This window comes from Camarhynchus parvulus, chromosome 1 (assembly GCF_901933205.1).
Source record: "Camarhynchus parvulus chromosome 1, STF_HiC, whole genome shotgun sequence".
Classification (NCBI taxonomy): domain Eukaryota; kingdom Metazoa; phylum Chordata; class Aves; order Passeriformes; family Thraupidae; genus Camarhynchus; species Camarhynchus parvulus.
The window spans coordinates 73,474,350-73,495,668 of NC_044571.1; the positions used below are offsets into that span (position 1 = coordinate 73,474,350).

Below are 21,319 nucleotides of genomic sequence, written 5' to 3' on the forward strand. Positions count from 1 at the left end.
CCAGTGGTTTGTGTATAATGAATTTAATTATCCTTTAAAATCTTTTTTCTCTCTGAATCTAGTTTTCAAATCAAGTGGTGTCTGGCCCACTGGAGTTTTGAATTTTGGGCACAGAGACCCCATTTTCTTTTCTGTTCCAGAAATTTAACACAGGACTATCTAAACTAAGGCCTGACCTCTGTTTGGTCTTTCTTGTACTTGTTTTAAATGGAGAAATTACATATTTTCTTGGAGCTTGCAGTCTGAAAAAATTGACTACTTAAGTATTTAATGCAGGAAATTCATTAAAGCAGGTAGAGAAAAATGGGATTTGTTCTGAGGACATGTGCATCTAAAAGTTCACAGGAAATTTATTCCTAATCCTTCTCTGCAGCTAAATTATTATGTTTACACTGTTAACGATAATAAACTGTATTTAAATGTCTGCATTTTAAACTCTTAACTGAAACTATCTATCTTCTTTTTCTCAGTCTTACCTCAGAAATAAATAAATCCATATACTGGTACCATATTAACTGTGAAGAAGCACATCAAAACCACAATAGCCCAGAGTAAATTATGAAATGTACAGTATGTTTACACTTTATAGCACATAAATTACATGGAATTTACTTTGTTATTGGAATAATCAAGGAACTGTAACACTTATACTGGCCATGTCTTTGGATTCTTAGATCAGCAGGGGTCTGAGTGCAGAAAGCTGCAGTCAGGAAAAGCTGCAGCACTGTGTCTGGGGTGCTCTGCAGTCTCTTTCTTCATTAGAGACTTGTGTGTCCTTAAAGACATATTTATATGTGCATATTTGTGTGTTCTTTAATATATGCAAAATTATACACATGTAAATATTCTATTTTAAAGCATTATTATACTAAAATATTTCCATTTCCATTGGAAGAGTTGTGATAAATGATGAGAGTCTAAGGTACTATGGCAGAGAATCTCTGTGTAAGTATATATTACATACATGTATAAAAGCATTACATTTCCAGATGAAAAACACCCACTGTGTCAACTTTTAAAGCTTTCATTAATTCTTATGACCTATTTCCTTAGTTTAAAGCAATGTAAATGAGGCTTTTGTAGTGTTACAGTAACACATAAACTGTGTGCAGGTACACTGACCTGTCTTACTTCTGTTGTCCAGAACTGTGAACTCTGCTCGATGTGAGACTCTATACAATTATCTGAGATTGCAAAGGTGCATTTTGAGAGCCCTTGGCTTCAGGCTTAGCTCTGTACAAGGAAATATCTAAGTCTTTTTGGAGCCTCTCAGTTTCAGAACTCTGTCCAGACCCATGGGCCATCATACACAAACCTGCTTGTAGAGATGAGGATTTGCTCTTAATTTGAAACCAATTCCCCTCCTACAGAGTTCTCACCTAGCCTGTGTTTTGTCTCTGGTTTTTTGTTTTTTTGGTTTTTTTTTTTCTTATATTGTTTATTAGGAAAGGTTTTTCATAAAGAAAGTCTAACAATAAGATGAGGAATAGTGTCTGCATTTTATGTCTTTATAAGGCAGTTAACTTTACAATACGTGACTGAGCTGTAAATTACTTGCAATAGACGACTGTCTCTTTGCATGCTATCAATATTTATAAAAGTTCATTGTAATCAACTAGCAGCTCTACCCTGGCAGAGTAAATATGTGTCTGTTAATCATTAGCTTCAGATTTATTGAGAGACCTGATCCTCAGCCTTCCTTCATGTGCTACACATGGTATATATCTCACATTTCCATGTAAGATTTCTGGGACAGAAATTCAGGAGCTCACAACTTCTTCCAGTGTTTTTGGACTGAGACTACATCTATGACTGCAAATAAATCAGAGTCTTTATGTGGAGAATTATATCCATTGCCTCTATTAGCATGTATTAATATTAATAGAAATTCCTATTAATGAAGTAATCTCATTAGAGACATTAATTACTACCATTCAGAAGCTATGTGACACACTTTAAAGATGATAAGTGGGTTTTCTTTCTGTTGCATCATGGGTTTGTTTTGTTATTACCATACAATATTGGTAGGTAGCTTGCAATGTCACACTCTTTTTTCTAGACTATCATTTGTAGCCTACAGAGACATGGTGACTAATCGATAAAACATTCACAGAATTGAGCTTTCCCCTGTATTGCATGCATTGTGGAAGGAACTGCAGAGAGTCAGCCGAAGCTGGAGAGTCACCAACAGCTGTGACATTCCTAGTGGTATTCCACCTCATTCCCTCTTAGTGACCAGCTGCCCAAAGGACTAAAAGCTTTCATTTTCTAAGTATGTATACCTGCTAAAAGATCTGTATTTACAGACTTTTCTGTTTGTTCCAGCAGGTCTGAAATTATGTTTTCACTGTAAACCCAGGATAGCTGCTAAAGAAATAGTTTAATGTTAAAAGTCATGTCTTGAGGCATTGTTGCACCTTGAGATGCATGATTAATCACCCTCAGCTCCCATGATCTCAGGTTTCAATGCTCTGTTTTGAAAACTTAACTTTTTGAAGGCAGTCATTGACCTTCTCATTTCAGGGCTTTAACTGAGAGCTTCTGATTCCTGAGCTGCCAGAACAGAGAGTTATGTAGTCAGCATGAGAATTAACCTTTGTTCTTGCCCTTGCAACATTTCCTAGTGTTCCATTTCAAAGGAAAGTGTTTCCATTTCTCTGCTCTTGCTCAGGAAAGCAGTTGCAAGGGGAAAGGAGTGTTGGACTTGATGAAGGAGAACAGCGGCTAGTGTAAGTCAGTATATTAATTTCACATAGTTTAATATGAGAAGCTAATGTTTTGGAGAAAACACAGGTAACTTTTGGTCACTGTGGAGAGGGTGCCGAAGTTAAAGAATTCTAGACACAAAAGTCATTGTGGTTTATAGAGTAGAAGTATTCGATGTCCACTGGGAGTCCAATGTTTCGTGTATGCTCATAGTCTCACTGTTTTTGTGGATTGTGCGTAATGAATGCGCACAGTGCCACTGGATTAGGCTATCTCAAAGCAGGTGATCAGCTTTAATTTAAATGAATAAATTTGTTGAATAGAGATAGTGAAATAATGTCAGATTTTGTGATTTATTCTACTTTTTAATGAAGAAGAGGAGAGGTGGAAGTGGAAGAGTTTTCCCCATAAGCAGACAAGGTAGAACTTCAGTAAGGGCAGAAAAGATGTTCTACCTTTAACCCACATATTCTCTGACTGTATCCCTGACACACATAGCAGGCCTTAATGTATAAATCTGATACCTGTTCTCAAAAAAGTGTTCTAAGGACAAAATTATATTTATGTTTGAAAGTATCTGTTTCTGTAGCCCTACTTGCTGTTTAAAGGATACTTCTGACTGCATATCAAATTCATGTGCAGAAGTGGTATCTTTGTGTTTTAAGTACTTCTGCCTATTAAATGTACAGCCTGGGAAAAACTAGAGAAGATTAATTACTTTTCCACTTTCCTCTGCCTTCTGCCTCTTGGTTTTGCACATTACTGGAATCTAAAATTTAGGGATAATTACGAGCTGGCAATGTCATGTGACCATTAAAGTGGAATTAAAAACATATGCCATATAGTTCAGTGCTGGGCACCCCTGGCCTTCAGGTGAATATTTCTTGGCGCTTCCAGTTGCTCCTTTCCACGCAGGGATGTCACCACTAGGGGACTCTCCCTCCTGCAGCCTGACCTGGTGCCTGTTCAGGAGAGTTGAAGTCCTTCCATTACATTTATTGGTGTTTGGGTCCTGGTCAGTCACAGACACTGAACCCACACACTCTTTATTCTGCATTGTTGTGTCACATGCTCTGTGCCCATGCATATCTTTAGTTCTGTTGGCCACATACTCAGATAAATACATCTGAGGGCAACTTAGTGGGTTAATGGGCATTATAAAATGAATATATAATGACAAAAATGACAGAAGGATTAAAAGAATGAACACTTAGAAAACTATTATTTCAAGGGAAGAGAAAATTAAATTTGAGCAGCAATGACTAGCAGGTTAGATTCAAGCATTATTGATTGGCAACACATTTTGTTCATCAAAATAGAGGAGACCTTGACTTTTCAGAGAATTATTGCAGAAATGCTTAGTTTTATATATATCAAATAAAAAAATAAGTGAATTTTCAGTTAAATCTTTTTACATTGTCTTGTAGTATGTACAACCAAAACATGGGAGTCTTTTTTCCTCTGTTATTGATCTACTTGTGCATAATGTTTTACAAGTAATAATGAGACTAACTTGGTTCATTTTTATTAGCCAAAGAGACAACAGTGAGAAAGAAAAATAAACAAAACATGCTTTAACCTGAGTAAAAGTATACCAGCTACTAAGAATAAAGACTGCCTTAGAAAACAGACCTGTTGTGTGTCTGACGTGCTAGAAAAGAGTGTGTTGACTCATTGTTTTTCTTCCTGGTAGGATTAACCTGCCACAGGAGCTTCTCTGGCACCTTGGAAACCAAAATGTTGTTGTTATTGGTATTATAAGTTTCTAGGAAATGACAGATAATAATTTTTTTCAAATTATTTCACATGTGGTAGCCTTTGCCTTTCTCAGTAATACTTCTTTTCCCTTTTTTTCTAAATAAGATGACAACTTGGAATCATGTCTTTAAACTGTTTTCATAAAATTAAAAGGAACTATAAGTAAGAAAATGTACTTGCATATGCATTTGTCCTAGTTTGGGACAAATTTGGAAGGGAACTTCCAAAGGGATATTCCCTAAAGGGCAAAATTCAGCGTCTCTTCCCCCCATCTGTTTGGGTGATAAAACCTCCTTCGAGAAAAGTCTGTTTATTTAACAAGCAAAATATTCAAAAACATGAGAAAATGAAAAATATTAAACAATGGAACCTCTTGTTGTTCTGAAGAGATGGCAAATTCAGAGAGAGTCCTTTAGTTCAGAGTCCTTTCCGTGGATGTGTCCTCGGCTTTCTCTCAGTCTCTCCGGGGCTCGGGTCAGTGTCCCGGCTGCAGTGCAGCTTGGGGACCCCTGGATGATAGTCCTGGTGTTCCCGGACTGAACAATGGCCGAACCATTCCAAAAAAGCCCTTCTGGCTTCAGCTAACGAGAGGAAAAACCAGCAAAAACAGCAAGGGAAAACTCCCCTTCTGTCTGCAGAGCAGAGAACTCCGAGAGCACTGCTTACCTCTGTGTTTTGAATACAGCCGCGAAAAGAATTCCACCACTTTTCCTTCTTCCCCTCTTTGCTCTCAGATCTAGTTTGAAAGGTTCAGAACGTATTTCTGGGCTAAACAGACAAATGGGGATATAGTCCAGCATCATAGGGTTGCCCCAGGACAGCGTTTTAGAGCTACTTGTGGCTGTGAAAACAGCCAGAGTTTTCTAGAAAAATAACTGGTCATAGAAGTGGTGGAGTTCTACAGTTCACCAGTGGAGCATAATGTATAAAGTGGTAGGAAGGGGGTAAGTTGAAGTAAAAAAATTAGGAAACAACAGGTTCTTCAGGCTTTGATTTTTAATTGATCTCTAGCCATTTCTTCCTGACAAAGAAAGGAATATGAACAGAATTAAAGAGAAAAGCTTGGTTTTGGTTGCTGCAAGTTATCTGCCCTGCTGTATTTTTTTTATTTAATGCTTTCAACACCCTTTTTTTTTTCTGCAATCCTTTCAGTCTTGTATTTTCAGACACTGAGAGCTTTGATCCAATGAGGGAATTTGATCTGTTTATTCTTCACCTGTGCAATTCCTCATTCTTTGTAGTTGCTGCTTATCTGTTCTCTTATGAAGTGTGTAGTAAGAGTTCTTTAGGGTCAAATCCCGCTGTCTTAAATTCAATTGGAATAATAATTTCTGCTTTAGCAAAAATGGGATTGAATCCTCTGTTCTCTGCAAACAAGTGCTGTCCCCGAATGTCCTATTTGGCAACCCAGTTTCTACTACCTTGAACACATGTTCCTCTTTATATTCAGAGTGAAGATGGTAAGGAAAATGCCTTTCCTCTTACAGTAGCAATTAAAGCTCCTTATTATCCTAACAGGAAGTGGCAGGGGAGGCTGCACATCTATGGACAGTATTTATGGTAACCCACATGAAAGTCTAGAGCATACAAACATTTAGGGTAACTTTTCCCTGGAGATGTCTGTAAGAAATACTGGGACATCCTTGTGCCAATAAGGAAGAGATGTTTTTCGAAACAGGGCAAAGAAGTTGCTCCTGAATGATTCATTGGTTTAGACGCTCTGTAGAATAATAGATGGGAAAAGATAATGAGCCTGTGAGGTCATTTAGGGTTGCTGCCTGCACTGGTTTGTGGAGCAGTCTCCTGTAAGTAATCCTGGGAATGGATTTGCCTTCAATCCCATAATAGTTTATACATAACTTTTCCCAGTCACAATAGTGTTGTCTCCTCTCAAAAGGTAGTGGCTCCAAGTGTACAAAATAACTGTAAGCAAATGAGGAGTAAGATGGATGGAGCAGACTGGGAAGCAGGATTAGTGCATTTGGTTTAGAGGGCAATAGGTGTTTTGACACTCCTAAGGTGCAGTGTCTCAACACATAATGTGTTATCCAAGTGACAATAGTGCTGCCTCAGAGGCAGGTTCATTGCAATACTGAGTGCAGATAGCATCTCCTGCTGTAATTGTTTCTTGAGATGGGCTTTCCTTCTGGCTCACAACTGGTGTTCATTAGTATCGTGAGGGGGCAGTAAACTTGACAGAGCAGGTACGTAGGGAAATGATGTGGTTTGGCTGGGAGTCATCGTAAAGGAGAAATACTTAACAGTCGTGCAATAGTGCAACTACGTATCGTGTATCATACTCATTAACTATTATTTTTTATTCAAATAACTACATATATAGGGTTCCATATATGCCTCTCTGTGTGTATAAATATGCACAGTTAAAGGCAGTTTAAAGGATTTATTTAATGAGTTGGGCATGACAGCACAATTCAAAAGCAGCATATACATAGATAACGACTACCTATAATGCCAAGCATGCACCAGTACAGACTTTACAGTGTTTAAGCAGTGAAGTCAATGTTTGTGCACGACTTTAACTCCATTCCTCCGTGCAGGGCGCGTTCGTGCAGTGCCTGGTATGGTCGACGTTGGAGTGATTGTGGGGTTTTTATAGTTCCCTTTGCTCTGGAATGCGTAAATGTGCGGCAAACAGCTGTTTCTCTGTCCGCCCTGTCGCTCCCCGGCCGCGGGCGCTCGGGCGGCTGCGCTGCGCCGGGACGCGCCGGGAGCGGGCGCTGGGCGGTGCTGCCCGCGGCCGCCGCCGGGGGGCGCCAGGGCCCCGCCCGCCGCTGCCCGGGAAGGGCGATCCCAGCGCCGCCTCCCGCGGGAGAAGCGATCCGGCCCGGCGGGATCTAAGAGCCCGCGGGGATGGATCGTAACAGATGCTCTCCGCTCTCGGCACTTCAGCAGAACTGCCCAGGGGTTGTTTCCCGGGCAGTCGCTGTGGCTGCAGCCACTTCCCAAGCAGCTCATGCTCTCCTCTCTGTGCGTTTACTCCTCCCAGTATCTTGGATCCCCTTTGGTAAGGCCGCAGGAGTGAGGTCATGGAGTTGGCTATTGAGAGCACATTGTTCATCCCCTCCTGTTTCACATCAGTGCTAGGCTGCGTTCCAGGCTGCACAATGCATTTACGGTGTTTAGTCACTCCCATGGTGCGGTAATATCTGTGATGAGTAACATTTTTGCCTCTGTAATAAGTTTATTTGGAATGGGTGGTACTCGTGCAGGTGGCTGTGTAATCTTCAAGGGAAGTACTCATTTCCCAAAAATGTCTCCCTCCAGCCTTCCTGTCCATCAGATGCTACCAGATGCATGGTAGGGGCTAGTATGGACAATGCATTCTATAAATTCCAGATCAAAATATATCCATTTTCAGACTAGGTGTTTAATTTTAAGTTTGTCCTGTGAAGTAGTATTGTCTCAGATGAGTTTTTACTTAAATCAATAACTGAAGCAACTTATGTTCTCGGAGAGCATCTGTATTCCTGGACACAGATTTTTACCCCTGATTAAGGAGGCAGATTTACATAAAAGCCTTGCTCAAACATTGGTATTACATCTCCAGGCTGTGCATGACATCTTGTTTTGTTGCCATCAGAATCAGTTGGGGGTGTGGATTTGCTGTATTTGCATCTATACTTTCAACACTAGTGTAATGTAATTTGAAAACAAGTAACTTTGCATGTCCCTTGCACTCCTTGCACTCCCATTCCCACTCCTTTGCAATTGTACTTTGTTCTTTTCTGTCCAGCTAAACAATTCATTCCTATGACCTCTTGGTCTAAAATCTGAACTTGCTACGAAGTATCTTCTTCAGTTGCATCCACATGTGTGTAGCTTGCTCAGGCTGCGACTCAGTGTGGCAGAACATTCATGTTCATTATTAGTTGCCTCCATCCATATTGAACACAAGCAGAATCACTATGCATCAAGGAAAGAGGAAAATGTGGTAAACTTGTTGAACATGTTTCATGAATATCTATTAGCTGAATTCTCAATTTACTGTTCTCCTTTGCATAGAAAATGTGTAGTGGATGCCTCATTGTCAGGGCATCAGTGATCTACCCCTAGAAAATAAAAATAATCTTGTTATTACTTCTATTTAAATGCGTGCATAAATATCTCAAATTTTGCTTTATTTAGAGTGTTATTTATTCTAATTTGATTATTGGATCAACTTAATCTTACTTTCAATTTGTTTTAGGATGTGTATGGATTGCCTTATTCTTGCAAGGAAAAAAGATGCACTTCCTCAAGGAAGAGAATAATGCAAGCATATGAGTCATCCACTCAAACTGGTCCCATAATCTCATTTGTTAAACAGTAGAATGTTGCTGTCACTAAAACTTTTATGTGATTGCTGTGAATGTATAATGTCTCACTGCCTTTGTAAAAGTCATTATATGTAGAGATATACTGTAAATACTTTAATGAAAAACAGGGAGAGTTCCTAATGATGGTCCTGTAATATCTAAAATGGCTTTTTTTTTTCCTTTTTAGCAAACTTCTGAAGAGAAAGAAGTCTGAAAAAGGGCTGCAGGGAGTGACCGGAGAATGGTTTGAAGAAATAAAAAGAAGAAAATTTCAGAATTACATTGATGTCAATAGAATGTTAAAACCACCATTAGAGCATCAGCTAAGGAAGAGCAAAACCACCAGTGAGTTACATTTGTCAATTTCCTCATCTATATAATAGTGGTCACCAAACCAATGTCTTATGGCATGTCAGAGTGTAATAGTTAAGAAGTTTCTGAAATTGCACTGAGGTTCTTCTCATATCATAATTTTACTAAAAATGTGTTTTCAAAATGGGTGTGTTTCTTTGAGCAGGTTCTGTTAAAAGCAGAGCTGGGATTCACAACAGAAAATCCCTGATATTTTCATGCTGTAGTTAGAATCATAGTATGGCCCAGGTTGGAAGGACATCAGAAGATCTTCAGGTCCAGTTTTTGATAGGAAGGGGAACCTGGATGAGATTATTTGACACCACTTGCAGTCACATCTATAAACCTCTAGTGATGGAGACTCTACCATGGCCCTGAGGAGGCTGTAAAAAATGTCTTTATTGATCAAAATGAAATTGCTATAATTATAGTAAATACAGTGGTAGTTTCCCAATCAAAGCAGTGATGTCTGCATTGTACAAAAAGGTTGTGGTTTAACCCCAGCTGGCAGCAAAGCACTACACAGCCACTCACTCACTCCCCCACCATGGGAGGGGGTGAGAACTGGAGGACTAAAAGTGAATTGAGGTAACAACAGTTGATAGATAAAGCAAAAGCGACAAACACAAGCAAAGCAAAGCAAGCAAGGCCTTCATTCACCACTCCCCATGGTCAGGCAGGTGTTCAGCATCTCCAGGGCTCCATCCCATGTAACAATGACTTGAGGAGACAAATGCCATCACTGTGGACGTCCCCCCTGCCATCTTCTTCCCCTAGATTTTATATGCTGAGTATGATGCTGTATGGTATGGGATAGCCATCAGGTATGCTGGCCCCATCTGTGTCCCCTCCTGCCTCCTTGTACATCCCCAATCCACTCGTTGATGGGATAGGCTGAGAAGCAGAAAAGCCTTGGCTCTGTGTAAGCCCTGCTCAGCAGTAAGGAAAACATCCCTGAATTACCAATGACTGTTCTCAGCACAAATCCAGAACATAGCCCCATATTAGCTACTATGGAAATAATTAATTATCACAGCCAAACCCAGCATCTTCTTTACTCCTTATTCCATGCCATTTACATCATGCTCAGGTCCCACACGCTTCATTGTATCCCCATTAACCACTCCACTGCCTTCACCTTGCCTCTGCTCCAGCTTAGACTTACCCATGTACTGCAGTGTCTCAGGGGTATACCTGCTCCAAGTAGAGTCACAGTCTCTCCAGGGATATACTTGCTGCAGCATGGAGTTATCCACAGCCCCAGTCCATCTGAGGTGCACCTTTTCCAGCATGGCCTCTTCCATAGGCCACAATGCCTTCAGAAATGTACCTACTCCAACCTGTGGCTGCAGTCTCTGTGGGGGCGTCATGGGCTTATCCATGGCCACTCACTTTGAGGTTCTCCAGCATGACCACATGCACAGCCACAGATTCTTCGAGGTGTATACCTTCTACAGACTTATTCTTGGTCACAATCCCTTCAGAGGTACACCATAACCATGGCACATAACCATTGCACCAAGGAGCACTAGGCTCTAACTTACAGCCTGGCAAGCAAGCCCCATGGCAAGCACTGGAACCTGTCAATTAATAACTAAACTGCAAGAGCAGTGATAAATTCTGTCTAGCACATTCCACTGAGATCTGTTGTTATCTCAAACACTTCAAGCCTTACAGTGGGTATCCTAAAGAACTCTTGCGGCTTAACCCCAACCATCAACTAAGCATCACCCAGTGGCTCATTCACTTGACCCCCATCAGGATGGGCAAGAGGCTAAAAATGAGAGAACTCATGAGTTGAGATAAAGACAGTTTCATAGATAAAGGATAAACCTTGCACATGAGGAAGCAAATCAAAGAATTAAGTCACCACTTCTTGTGGGCAGGCAGGTGTTCAGCTGTCCCCAGGAAAGCTGGGCTCCAGCATGCACAATGGTTGCTTGGGAACACAAACACTGTCACTCTGAACATCCTCCCTTCCTTCTTTCCCCCCAGCTTTCTACACTGAGCACGGTGCTGTATGGTCTGGAATGTCCCTTGGGTCAGCTGGGGTCAGCTGTCCCAGCTGTGTCCCCTCCCAGCTCCTTGTGCACACTGAGCTACTGCTTGTAGGGTGGGGTGAGAGGCAGGGAAGGCCTTAACTGTGTAAGGGCTGCTCAGCAGTGACTAAAACATCCCTGTGGTACTGACACTGCTTCCAGCACAAATCCAAAACATAGCCCTTGCAAGCAGCTATGGAAAAAAATTAACTAAACCAGCACAAAAGATTTTCGTTTTGCCTAGTTTTCTTGAAAACCTAAAAGCACCTAAATGACATTTGGAATAAGTAGATGAGTTTGGATGAGAAAGGCTTGACTATACTAGTGGAAAACTTTTTCTGGTAACACTGGGCTAAAGGCATGCTAGTGCTTATTTGACACTCACAGGGTGAGTGTCAAAGCCTGAAAAGTTGGCCTGACCAGGAAGCAATTTCTTGAGATCTCATTTCACAGGTTCTGATGCCCGTCCAAAATGAACATGCCCAAGAAACACGGTGTCTCTATAAAAAGCATGGTACTCTGCACTGTCTTTCATCTTCTGTCCAGGTAGTTCTCATGCACGATATATGCTTTTATTCCATTCACACTTCTGCATGTTTTTCATTGAGCTCCTCCTATTTGTGCATCATAGCAACTGAAAGTAGAGTCATGTATTTCGAAAGATAAGTGAAACCTTAAACATTTTCCTCATACTACAGACCTGCATAGAATAGATCTCAGTCTTTCCTGACCTTTTATCCCCAACATCCCCTCTAGTCCTCAGCTACCTACTATTTTTCTCTTTCAGAGATGATCTGATTGACTAAACTCTATGTAATTGTTCTCTGGCATTTAACTTTGAAAACACCTGTTTCTGTTTCAGATCTGAAGAAGGGCTTGTGTGCCTCAGAGGCTTGTCTGATATTTCCAACTGTATAAGCTGGCTAAATAAAAGATCCTACTTCTTCTTGCAGAAGCCTTGCTGTGTCTACATCCCTAGACCATCCTGGCTATGGCAGTGCTATTAGGACTCTTTTGATGTTACCTGCATTGTCAAGTCAATGCCACCAAGAAATAGGCTCTGAAAGGGGTAAAGAATGAAGCATTTTGAATTACACAGAGATTGTCACTGAAGGGAAAGCCATGTATTACACACAAGATTTCAATCACATGACATGAATTATTTACTTCATTTTGGACAATGTCCAAAATGCTGCCCCTTGCTGTTGTTATAAATGACACTTTGCCCTAATTTCTGGGTTTGCTTTCTCCTACAGTCATTGGATAGCCATTTTCAGCCTGTTGTGTTGTTTCAGGCATGTGTTGCTTTAAATGGGAAAAAAAAAAAGTAATGCCTTATTCCTGAGTGGCATCTTGTTTCCTTATATCCTCCAGTTCGCTGTGGTGTGGTGCAGATCCTTCCGTTTCTTTCCCTTTTCTATAAGTAATGCTCATCCTCATCTTCCCACCAAATGCCAGCTGCTTTTACAGGCAGACTGAGTTTATGTTCTATTTGAAGAAAACAGTCGTAACCTTCCCAAAGAAATCATTCATGATATCTTGCATTGAAAATACAGATGTGATATGCAGTTTGTAGCAGAAAAAAAAGGTACTCTAGTGGCCACAGGAATCCCAGTGTAAGGAAATCTATGATACAGAGGACACATTAGTCTTAGTTAGTGTTATGTAGTTACATTACAGTCAGTTAGATCATTGTATGTTCTGGGTTGTCACATTTATATTTCTTACAAATGTAAAAACAAAGTGAGTAGTGATTGTGGGTGCCTCAATTTTCAAATGTTTGATTTGCCTGTATTTTAAAACAGGCATGATTTTCAAGTAATTGAGTTCTGATTACTTTGTGAAAATCAGCCTCATGTAGCTCACATGCATCACCCAAAACAAATAATACATTTTGAAACTTTAGACCTGTTTATCTTTCTCTGTCTTCTAGTTAGTCATTATAAACCAGTATGTCACAAAGTCTGTCCAAAAATGTCAAAACTGGATTTACCTGACATAAAAGGTAAGCAAAAGAAAATTGTTTATGAAGACATAACATTTATGTATATTTTAATACTGTATTTATTAAGAACTCAAAACAAATCTACTTTTATCACATTTTTAGATCATAAAGAAATAAAAATGTCATCCCGCACAAATCCTCAAGCACAAAAGAACACTTCAGCTTCCTTTCTGGGATTCAGATCACCTTTTGCTTGGCTTTCCTCCTTTAGAAGATCAAGGAAAACCCATACTCAGAAGCAACCACGGTGAGCTATAATGAGAACATACATTATTTCCAGCTTTAAAAAAGTATATGAATTGTTCTGTGGTTTAGAACAAAGTTCTAAAGTTTTAGAAAATTTTGTTAAATTATTTTTTCAGTCTCTTGCTTTTTACCTCATTGGGAAGGTTGGGATTTTTATTTGGTACTGTAATGACAGATTTCATATATTGTGTCAGAAGAAAGGGGACTAAGTCACAAGTAGTAGGTAGAGTCTCTTGGCTAAACCTATTTTGCTCAGGTTTTGCGTAAAGACTTAAAGTATATGAAAGACTGTAGACTTTGGTGCAGCTGCATCCTGTTTCATTCCCTCTCAAGAGGACACGGTGTAAGGTGCATGGGGATCAGGTGCCCTATGGCTGTGATACAATAGGAAAGCATAGCTTTCCCAAGTCATGGCAGAGAGTACCAGCCCCAGGCAGCTCTGCTGCATCAGTTCCCACCATTTCTAGCCCAGAGGTAGCTTAGAGGCAGCCCTGCAGCTTTAGCTCCAGCCAGGCAAACCAGGCAGTTCTTGGCCCTTTTGCCTTCTGTGCTTTGTCAGTGCTTTGGGTTCAGTACTTGAGTTTGCTTTGGCTTACTTGGTTTTTGAATCTGAACCAAAGTTGGTCTCATGTACAGCTCTGGAGCTGCTGTTTGAAGAGCATCCTTCTCCTTTGCCATTGCCAGGGTTGAAGCTGCTGTTCAGAGGAAAAGGGTGGGGGAAGCTACAGTCAGGCTGGTTAGGCTGCCTGATCTCTCCTAACTTCTGTCCTGTGTGGCCGTATGTCAGCAACACGTGCATGAAGTCTTACTATTAATGTATGTGTCTTAGGGTAATGCTTGGGACTGGATATCACAGGTAGAGCTGCATTGTGCAGTGCTGTGAAATCCAAGTACAAAGATGCAAGATCTTTGGTACAAAAAGCTGGTTTTTGCTCAGTGCGTCTCAGATTGGTATTCTGGTCTGTGCCTGGGGCTCCCTGCTGGCATGATGTAATAAAACAGCTGTAATAAACAATGACAGGGAATGCAAGCCTCTAAAGAAATTATGATTAGTCTGATACGTAGGTTTTGTAACAGAGCAGCTTGCTATTGTGGAGTGTTTGTATGAAAGCAGGAGATTTAAGGAGAGGTTTAAGTAGAGGCTTTGAGGTTAGCTTTGTGGATTTACACTCGTAAAAATTGTCTTACATAACAACACAACACAGAAAGAGAATATGCAGTGTTAACACTGCTCCATACCTGTCGTCTTCTCCTTCCTCTTTCTTGTGACCTGGTAATGCCCCTTATCCTGGAACACAGAAATGCTGGGCCACAGTCTTCCCCGAAGAATAAAGGGACACTTGTGTAACTGAGAATCAGATTTCAAGGGTGCTTTATCCCGGTGCACAGTGAGGTAGCCAATGCACACATGAAGGTCGAGGCTTTGCTGTAGAATCTAAGCACTGAAATTATTTCTTCACTTAAGAAGGCAAAAAAACCAAACTGTGCCTACTCATTAGATCAGCTTTTCTTGTGTGTGTTTATCTGGCTTTTCCACAGAAAATCTATCGTATCTCAGGCTCAGATGCCTTTGATTTCTGACCGAGCATAACTTGAAAAATAAACAAGTCAATCCTGACGTGTAACTGAGCTGATTGCTACATATTCTAGTCACGCCTCTCTGTTGAAAACTTCCCCCACCCTCTTCTAGGTGTTGCCGTGGCATGTGGTTTGCTTTATGCATAGGCAAAGCACTGAAATAATCTGCCTCTCACCAGGTAGAGTTATTTTGGAGAGCTAGTGAAACACTATAGGACGCAGCATTGTAAATCCTGTAAGTAAGCCTAACTGGCAGAAGATTTTCAATGGCTAAACATTAATGGCTGGTTAGAGGGTCCTTTCAGTTCTGGAGAGGGAGTTTCGGCAGCTGTGGTGGTGTTCTACTGTGAGAATAAACTATGGATGCTGCAGGAAGGAGTGCACTCACATGGACATACAGAAGATGCTAATAAAAGGTTTGTAACTGTAGTCTGAAGGCAGTTTGATCACTTTCGGTTCAAAGGTGTCAGTTCTTGAATTCATTCTTACTCTTTTCTATATGTGTGTGATTCATCCTAGATAAAAATGCTGTTTAATTGTGTTTTCAGCATATGTGAGCTATGCGTTTGGATTTTAGTTGGCTTCTTACTTAGTACTGATAAGAATAGTCTTGAAGAAAATGGATTATACTGACATTGGACAGCTTGGTGGTAGCCTGGGGAAGACAGGTGCCTTGCCTCTGTGGAAATACTAATTCACAGCAGATTTTAATTCATGGATTTTTATTATTGTTACCAATTGTGATAGTCATCTTTTACTTTTAATCTTACATTTGATTGTCATTAAAAAGGTACATATATATGTAAGTGGAAATGTAGAAAATATAATTTCTCATTTTCCATACTGAGAAGTATTTTCCATATGGCAGATATTTCTGAACTTGAACATCAATTTAGCTTCTTTCCTGTTTATGAATAATAGACAAAATTTACAAGTATGTATATATGCATTGTGTGCAAAATAATGTAAACATTGCTCAGTGTTGTTAACCAAAAAAGAAACTGAATTACTGTTTCCTAAAATTAGGCAATATTTCTCTGAAAGTAAGAAAAACCTTAATTTTGAAATGCTGGAAAATTTAAAACAGTTCATAGAAATTAATAAGGCAGTTTGGGAAATTGAGAGATTGGCATAGGGAAAATATTAAAATAACCTCGTCAGTGTAAGTTAGCAGGGAGAAAAGTAAAGCAGGATGCAATGTCCAGTTATTTCTGAGAGAACAGTGACAATAAAGATAGAGATGAATTTAGAATAGTGCCAGAGGTGCAAATGAAAATTTAAATTTTGCCTAGACTATCAAAAGACATTTCTAACTGACATTTCTAACTAACATGTCTACTTCACGTAGGTTCATTGCAAGGAGCAATTAATACAACATCAAGTGGGGAGAGCTTTGTGCTCTTGGGCTTTGCCAAAGAGTGGCTTTGCACAGTAAAGCTGAAGAAGAAAGCTTCTAACAAAGCTTTTGCATTTTTGTTATGCATATAAGTAAAACTAAGGTAACTTGCTAAGCCACAGGATTTTAATGAACTTAATTTGCAGGAAATCATTGTAAAAGCTCTGAAATGTAAGTTTCGTTCTTAATTTGTTTTAGAAGCATTAAAACACAACTTTATTTAAGTTTAAAGGAAAAGCTACATACATTTCTGGGTTCTGGTTCTGTAAACTTCATTCAAAGCGGGAGGTAACCCCCTGATTTAATGGCTGTTTTTATTCAGAGCTACAAGGAAAAATTAGGAATTTCAGATTCAGACTGTCTAGCCAAATCCTAAGCTCGCTGAAGTCAACAGGCTTGTTTGGTTTCAGTTGGACCCCATGTCAGAGAGGAATCCTGGTTTTACAGTTCACAATTACAGAAGCAAAAACAAATTGCACCTTTCAACTGTTCTTCCCTGCCTGCAAGCACATTGCAAACAAATGACAAAGCACTTCAGGAGGAAAGGCTGGGCCACAAAGAACTTGCCAACAAGCCGGTTTATACTTGCTGTTGAAGCACAATAAAGTAGTCTACCTGAGCACAGGGAGGCTTTCAGAGCCTAAGAACAAGGTCATTCAAAAAGACTTTGAGACAAACAGGACTGAGCAGAACCAACTTTCCCTACTTCATTTTCTCCCAAGAATTAACTTCCTGGGAAAAAAAGCAGTTTCTGAGACGAGGAAGAATTGGCAATCAGCACAGGCTGAACAACATTTTCTTCGGGGCTTTTGAAGGGACTGGGTTTGCTTAGTTGTAAAACAAGGATCTGCAGACTTGAATAGACTCAGTGACGTCTAGTCCTGTTCTTGTTTCTTTCATTTATTTTGTATTTGTCTGCAAGTCACCCCATCAGACAGAGTACTTTTTATGTTCGGGGCTTCTCAGCTTGTTCTAACCACTGCATTACTCACGGGCGCTCGAGCCAGTTCTCTGCCAAGCCCTTGCAGCCTTAAGTAGCTTAGGAAAGCAGATGAGCCTTCTACCATGTCTTAAAAATGGGTAAATAAAGGCTATTTTGGGTGAATAGCAGCAAGTTCCAAAGCTCACACCAAAACCAATCTGCTGTCTGTCTCTCCTCCTTTGCAGGGACAGAGCACAGCTCTGCATCTGAGTGGGGTGAAACGGAAGGGAAAAACAATAGAATTGCAGATGCAAACCAGTCAGAACTTAACAAGGATATAACTTAGGCTATGACTAGTACCTACTAAATTATAGTTGTTTGGAAAAAGAACAAATACCATCTTACCATAATGCTGGATTGAAACAATTCTGTTGCAGACACTGAGATGTCAGTAGGTTGGGTTCATTCTTGGCTGTGCAGTTATGAAGTTTGCAAGCTGAGAAGGCCAAACTGAATGGTACATTTTCCAAGCACTTTTTGCAGGATATTGTCAAGGGGGAGGTAAGGATGAATTCTTCATAGAGCAAGTTTTTTTCAGATGCTTCTCAATAGTTGTTAAAATGAGAAGCTGCTGGATATTTCCTACTTGATGAAATTACAGCAAGTTCCTTTTCAAAACCAACATTTAAATCCCTCTGCCTACAGATATGACAGTTCTGCTAGCCCACCCTCAAAAGTGGAAGAAATGGCAACGGTAAGTAGCTTATCAATTTCTTGTCTGCAATGTTTAAATACAGATTTTTCAAAAACTAGTCCTCTTGCTGTAGGCTGTTGCTTTAACATGTTTAAATAGTATTCTTGCAGTTCTTGTTTTAAAAGCTGAGTAAAATGTCTGTGTTGTGAACTTGTTGTATGTAGTAGACTGAGCTTGTCTGTTAAAATCCAAAGCTTTCCTAGCTAGGCCCTACATCTAGCTCTGCCGGATTTCAGTTCTCTCATAATAATTGCATGGATATTTTCCTAGGTCAGGACCTTCACATATCTTGGCAACTGTAACCAACCTGTAAATAGATCAAAACTCAGACTAAATCATAATCTAGTATATTTACCTTGTTTCATTTCATTTGTACAAGGATGAAAAAGAGTAGCTGGCCTGGGCAGGCAGTAATCTAGAACCTCTTGTGCAACATTTCCATGCACATAGTTACCATGTAAATGTAAATTTTGAAGTACGAACTTTTGGTTTTTTATGATGGATGGATGGATGGATGGATGGATGGATGGATGGATGGATGGATGGATGGATGGATGGATGGATGGATGTTCCATTTTATAAGCACAAGCTTATTTTAAGGATAAAACATTTATTTCTGATGTAATTTAAGTGCATGCTGTTGAAATATCAGATTTTCTTCCGAGGATTACATTTTCTATCTTAATTATTTTATTACCCTGTATTTCTAACATGTTTTTCCTCATCTTCAATTGGGTGGCATAACCACAGAGGGGACTAAGAAGGCATACAGTGTATAATCAAAGGCACAGAAGATGTAAACTGGCCACCTCCCTTCTCTCATATTTCAAAAACAAATAGATAATCTATATTAATATATGACTGAGCAAAGATCTTATCAGGGAATCTTGTCTGTTATATAAACGTATTATATAAAGCTATATTATAGCTAGATGAGTAAAATATTATGAATATGGCAAACAAAAAAAGTAGTAGGGTGGTTTTTTTTGAAAAAAGGAGGAAGAGTTTCAGCTAAAATAATTCAGTAGTTAAAACAATTGTCTGCACTTCCACCATCTGAGACTGTGAGCTTAGTGAAATATGGGTGGGATAGAATGTCTCAGTTTAACATGTTATCAAAAAACAGATGGGGACTAGGATGACATTTTCCTCACTTTTATCACTAAGTGCTGTCTTCCTATAAGAAAATGGACTGTAGTGTTAAATTATTAAATCTCTGTTGGGAGGTCAGTGGGTGAATTTTAAAATACACTGCTCAAGGAAGAAGTGTTTGTGGAAAACTAAATTGAGAGATACAATGCAATAAGGATGCATTAGGATAAATTAAGTAAACTATGCCCTTATCCAAAACATGCTACAGGATGAGGACAAGATGAGTAATTCTCCTTATTATATGTGTAGAAGTCTATAAACTACATGCAATTTTACAACCCTCAGTTGTGTATTTTAATAATACATTATTTAATGGACTGACAGAGCTTGCTCACCTCTGGAATTTGTGACACAGGTTGTGATGTGATATATGAAATGTGATTTGAACCCACATGTAGAACTGAAACCAGGTTACTTTACAATTTTTAACAGGCTGAAATGTGTAATTCCCCAATGTCAGCTGAAACAAGTGATCAATCTTTTGATACAAACCAAAATGAAACAGTGGAGAAAAGTACACTGGAATGGAATGAACAGCTAGAGAAGGAGATTTTCAGTGGTAAGTGTGTGTCCTTATTTCGGCATTGTTTGATAGTATTGTTACCAGAAGTTACTGTGGTTTGGGAGAATTTTCTGCAAAAGCACAGCTGTAAAAAAATGGCTCATTTCTAGCAGAGTGGCTACTTTTTGTTGTCTTTGTCTGACAGCAGAATGTCTACTCCAACACTGATTTCAGGAGATGCCAGTGATCAATCACTCTTAGAATGCATTTCATCTAATGCTGATACAGTTCAGAAGAATCCCCTGTAACTGTGCACAGTTCTCTGCTGTTTCTGCTGGGAGCCCACACTGCACCCTTCAGATGCAGACATATGGTTACGTGAGAATTCTATCCGTTTCCTGCATGAATAATTTGGATCATGATTAATTATTTGGCCTGGTTTTATAAACTATAAAGCCGCAAACCACAGAAGCAAGAGGCATTATGGCATTCAGTTAGTTTTCTGGGAGCCTTTTTATACCCCCAGTCAAGAGTTGCAGGCTCTTTTTCAGCTTGGCTCATGTCCTCCCAATGGAAGACACAGAAACAACTCATCTTTTTTCTTGTTCTAAGCTAGGTTTCTCAGGACTCTTCTATTTTGTGTACTGAAGAGAAACTTAGGAAAAATGGAGAATTTTAGTACTTTTGGATCACATTTTATTCCAACTATACATATTTATCAATGCTTTCTTAATGCTTTTGTAATGTTAGCACAGGCTAACACAGTTAGCACAGTGACTGATCACTCAGTCTTATGTATTTAAGTGGATTAGGAAATTCTGTAACAAAACAATCATATCCATTGTATATTATGTGTAGTATTTTGAAAATAGCAGAATACAATTAGCAAAGGCATAATTGCTTTTTACAATAAAAATAGTTTTAATCATTGCTATCAGTCTTCTGACTGACTATCTTGGCTAATTGAGCTACACAGTGCTTAATTCCCCTCATGAGGTTGCCTATATATGTTTATATAAATACATATTTGTTGCTAGATTGAATCATAGCTTCCTAACTATTAATTACCCTTTCTTATCCAGAAAATGCCATTTTCAGTGCTCATACAATTCAGAAGAGAACTTATTTTATGAATGAAATAACCAGTGGACATGCCAGACTGCTGAATATGCTTGTTTGATGGTTTGCAGGATTCTGTTTTCTCATAGTTATGTCATAGCTGTGCTTTGTGAACACACAGAAAGGTCCGTGTTTGCCTAGTGAATTCTTTTCAGGGATTTTTTTGCTTACGGACTATATTTGGAAAGTTTATGCACATACACACACACATACACACACAGTGCATGAGTGAGAACTCAGACTTCAAATTGTTTTGTTCTTCTTTTAAATAGCATGAAGACTAACATTTACATAAAGAGCAGTCATGGAAGAGAGCATTTTTTTTCTTGTAGTCATAATGGGTGACTGCTGAAAAGTCCTATGGAGGAAGAATGTGTGGTTTGGGAAGGGTTTTGAATGCTGAGAAGCTGATTCCTTTTAAAGCCAGTTCTGATTATTAATGTAGTATGTGAAACTTTTTAACATAAGCAGTCAG

The 21,319-nt window shown here is 39.4% G+C and overlaps 1 protein-coding gene across 1 annotated transcript in view; it reads left to right on the forward strand.

Annotated features, from left to right (window-relative positions):
- Positions 1-21,319, forward strand: part of EXPH5 (exophilin 5) — a 35,032-nt gene that overhangs the window by 8,356 nt on the left and 5,357 nt on the right. The window contains exons 2-6 of the mRNA XM_030954579.1: positions 8,968-9,125; positions 13,104-13,175; positions 13,278-13,422; positions 18,023-18,071; positions 19,656-19,782. Coding sequence (XP_030810439.1) covers positions 8,968-9,125; positions 13,104-13,175; positions 13,278-13,422; positions 18,023-18,071; positions 19,656-19,782 — 551 coding nt within the window. The remainder of the gene's footprint in view (positions 1-8,967; positions 9,126-13,103; positions 13,176-13,277; positions 13,423-18,022; positions 18,072-19,655; positions 19,783-21,319) is intronic.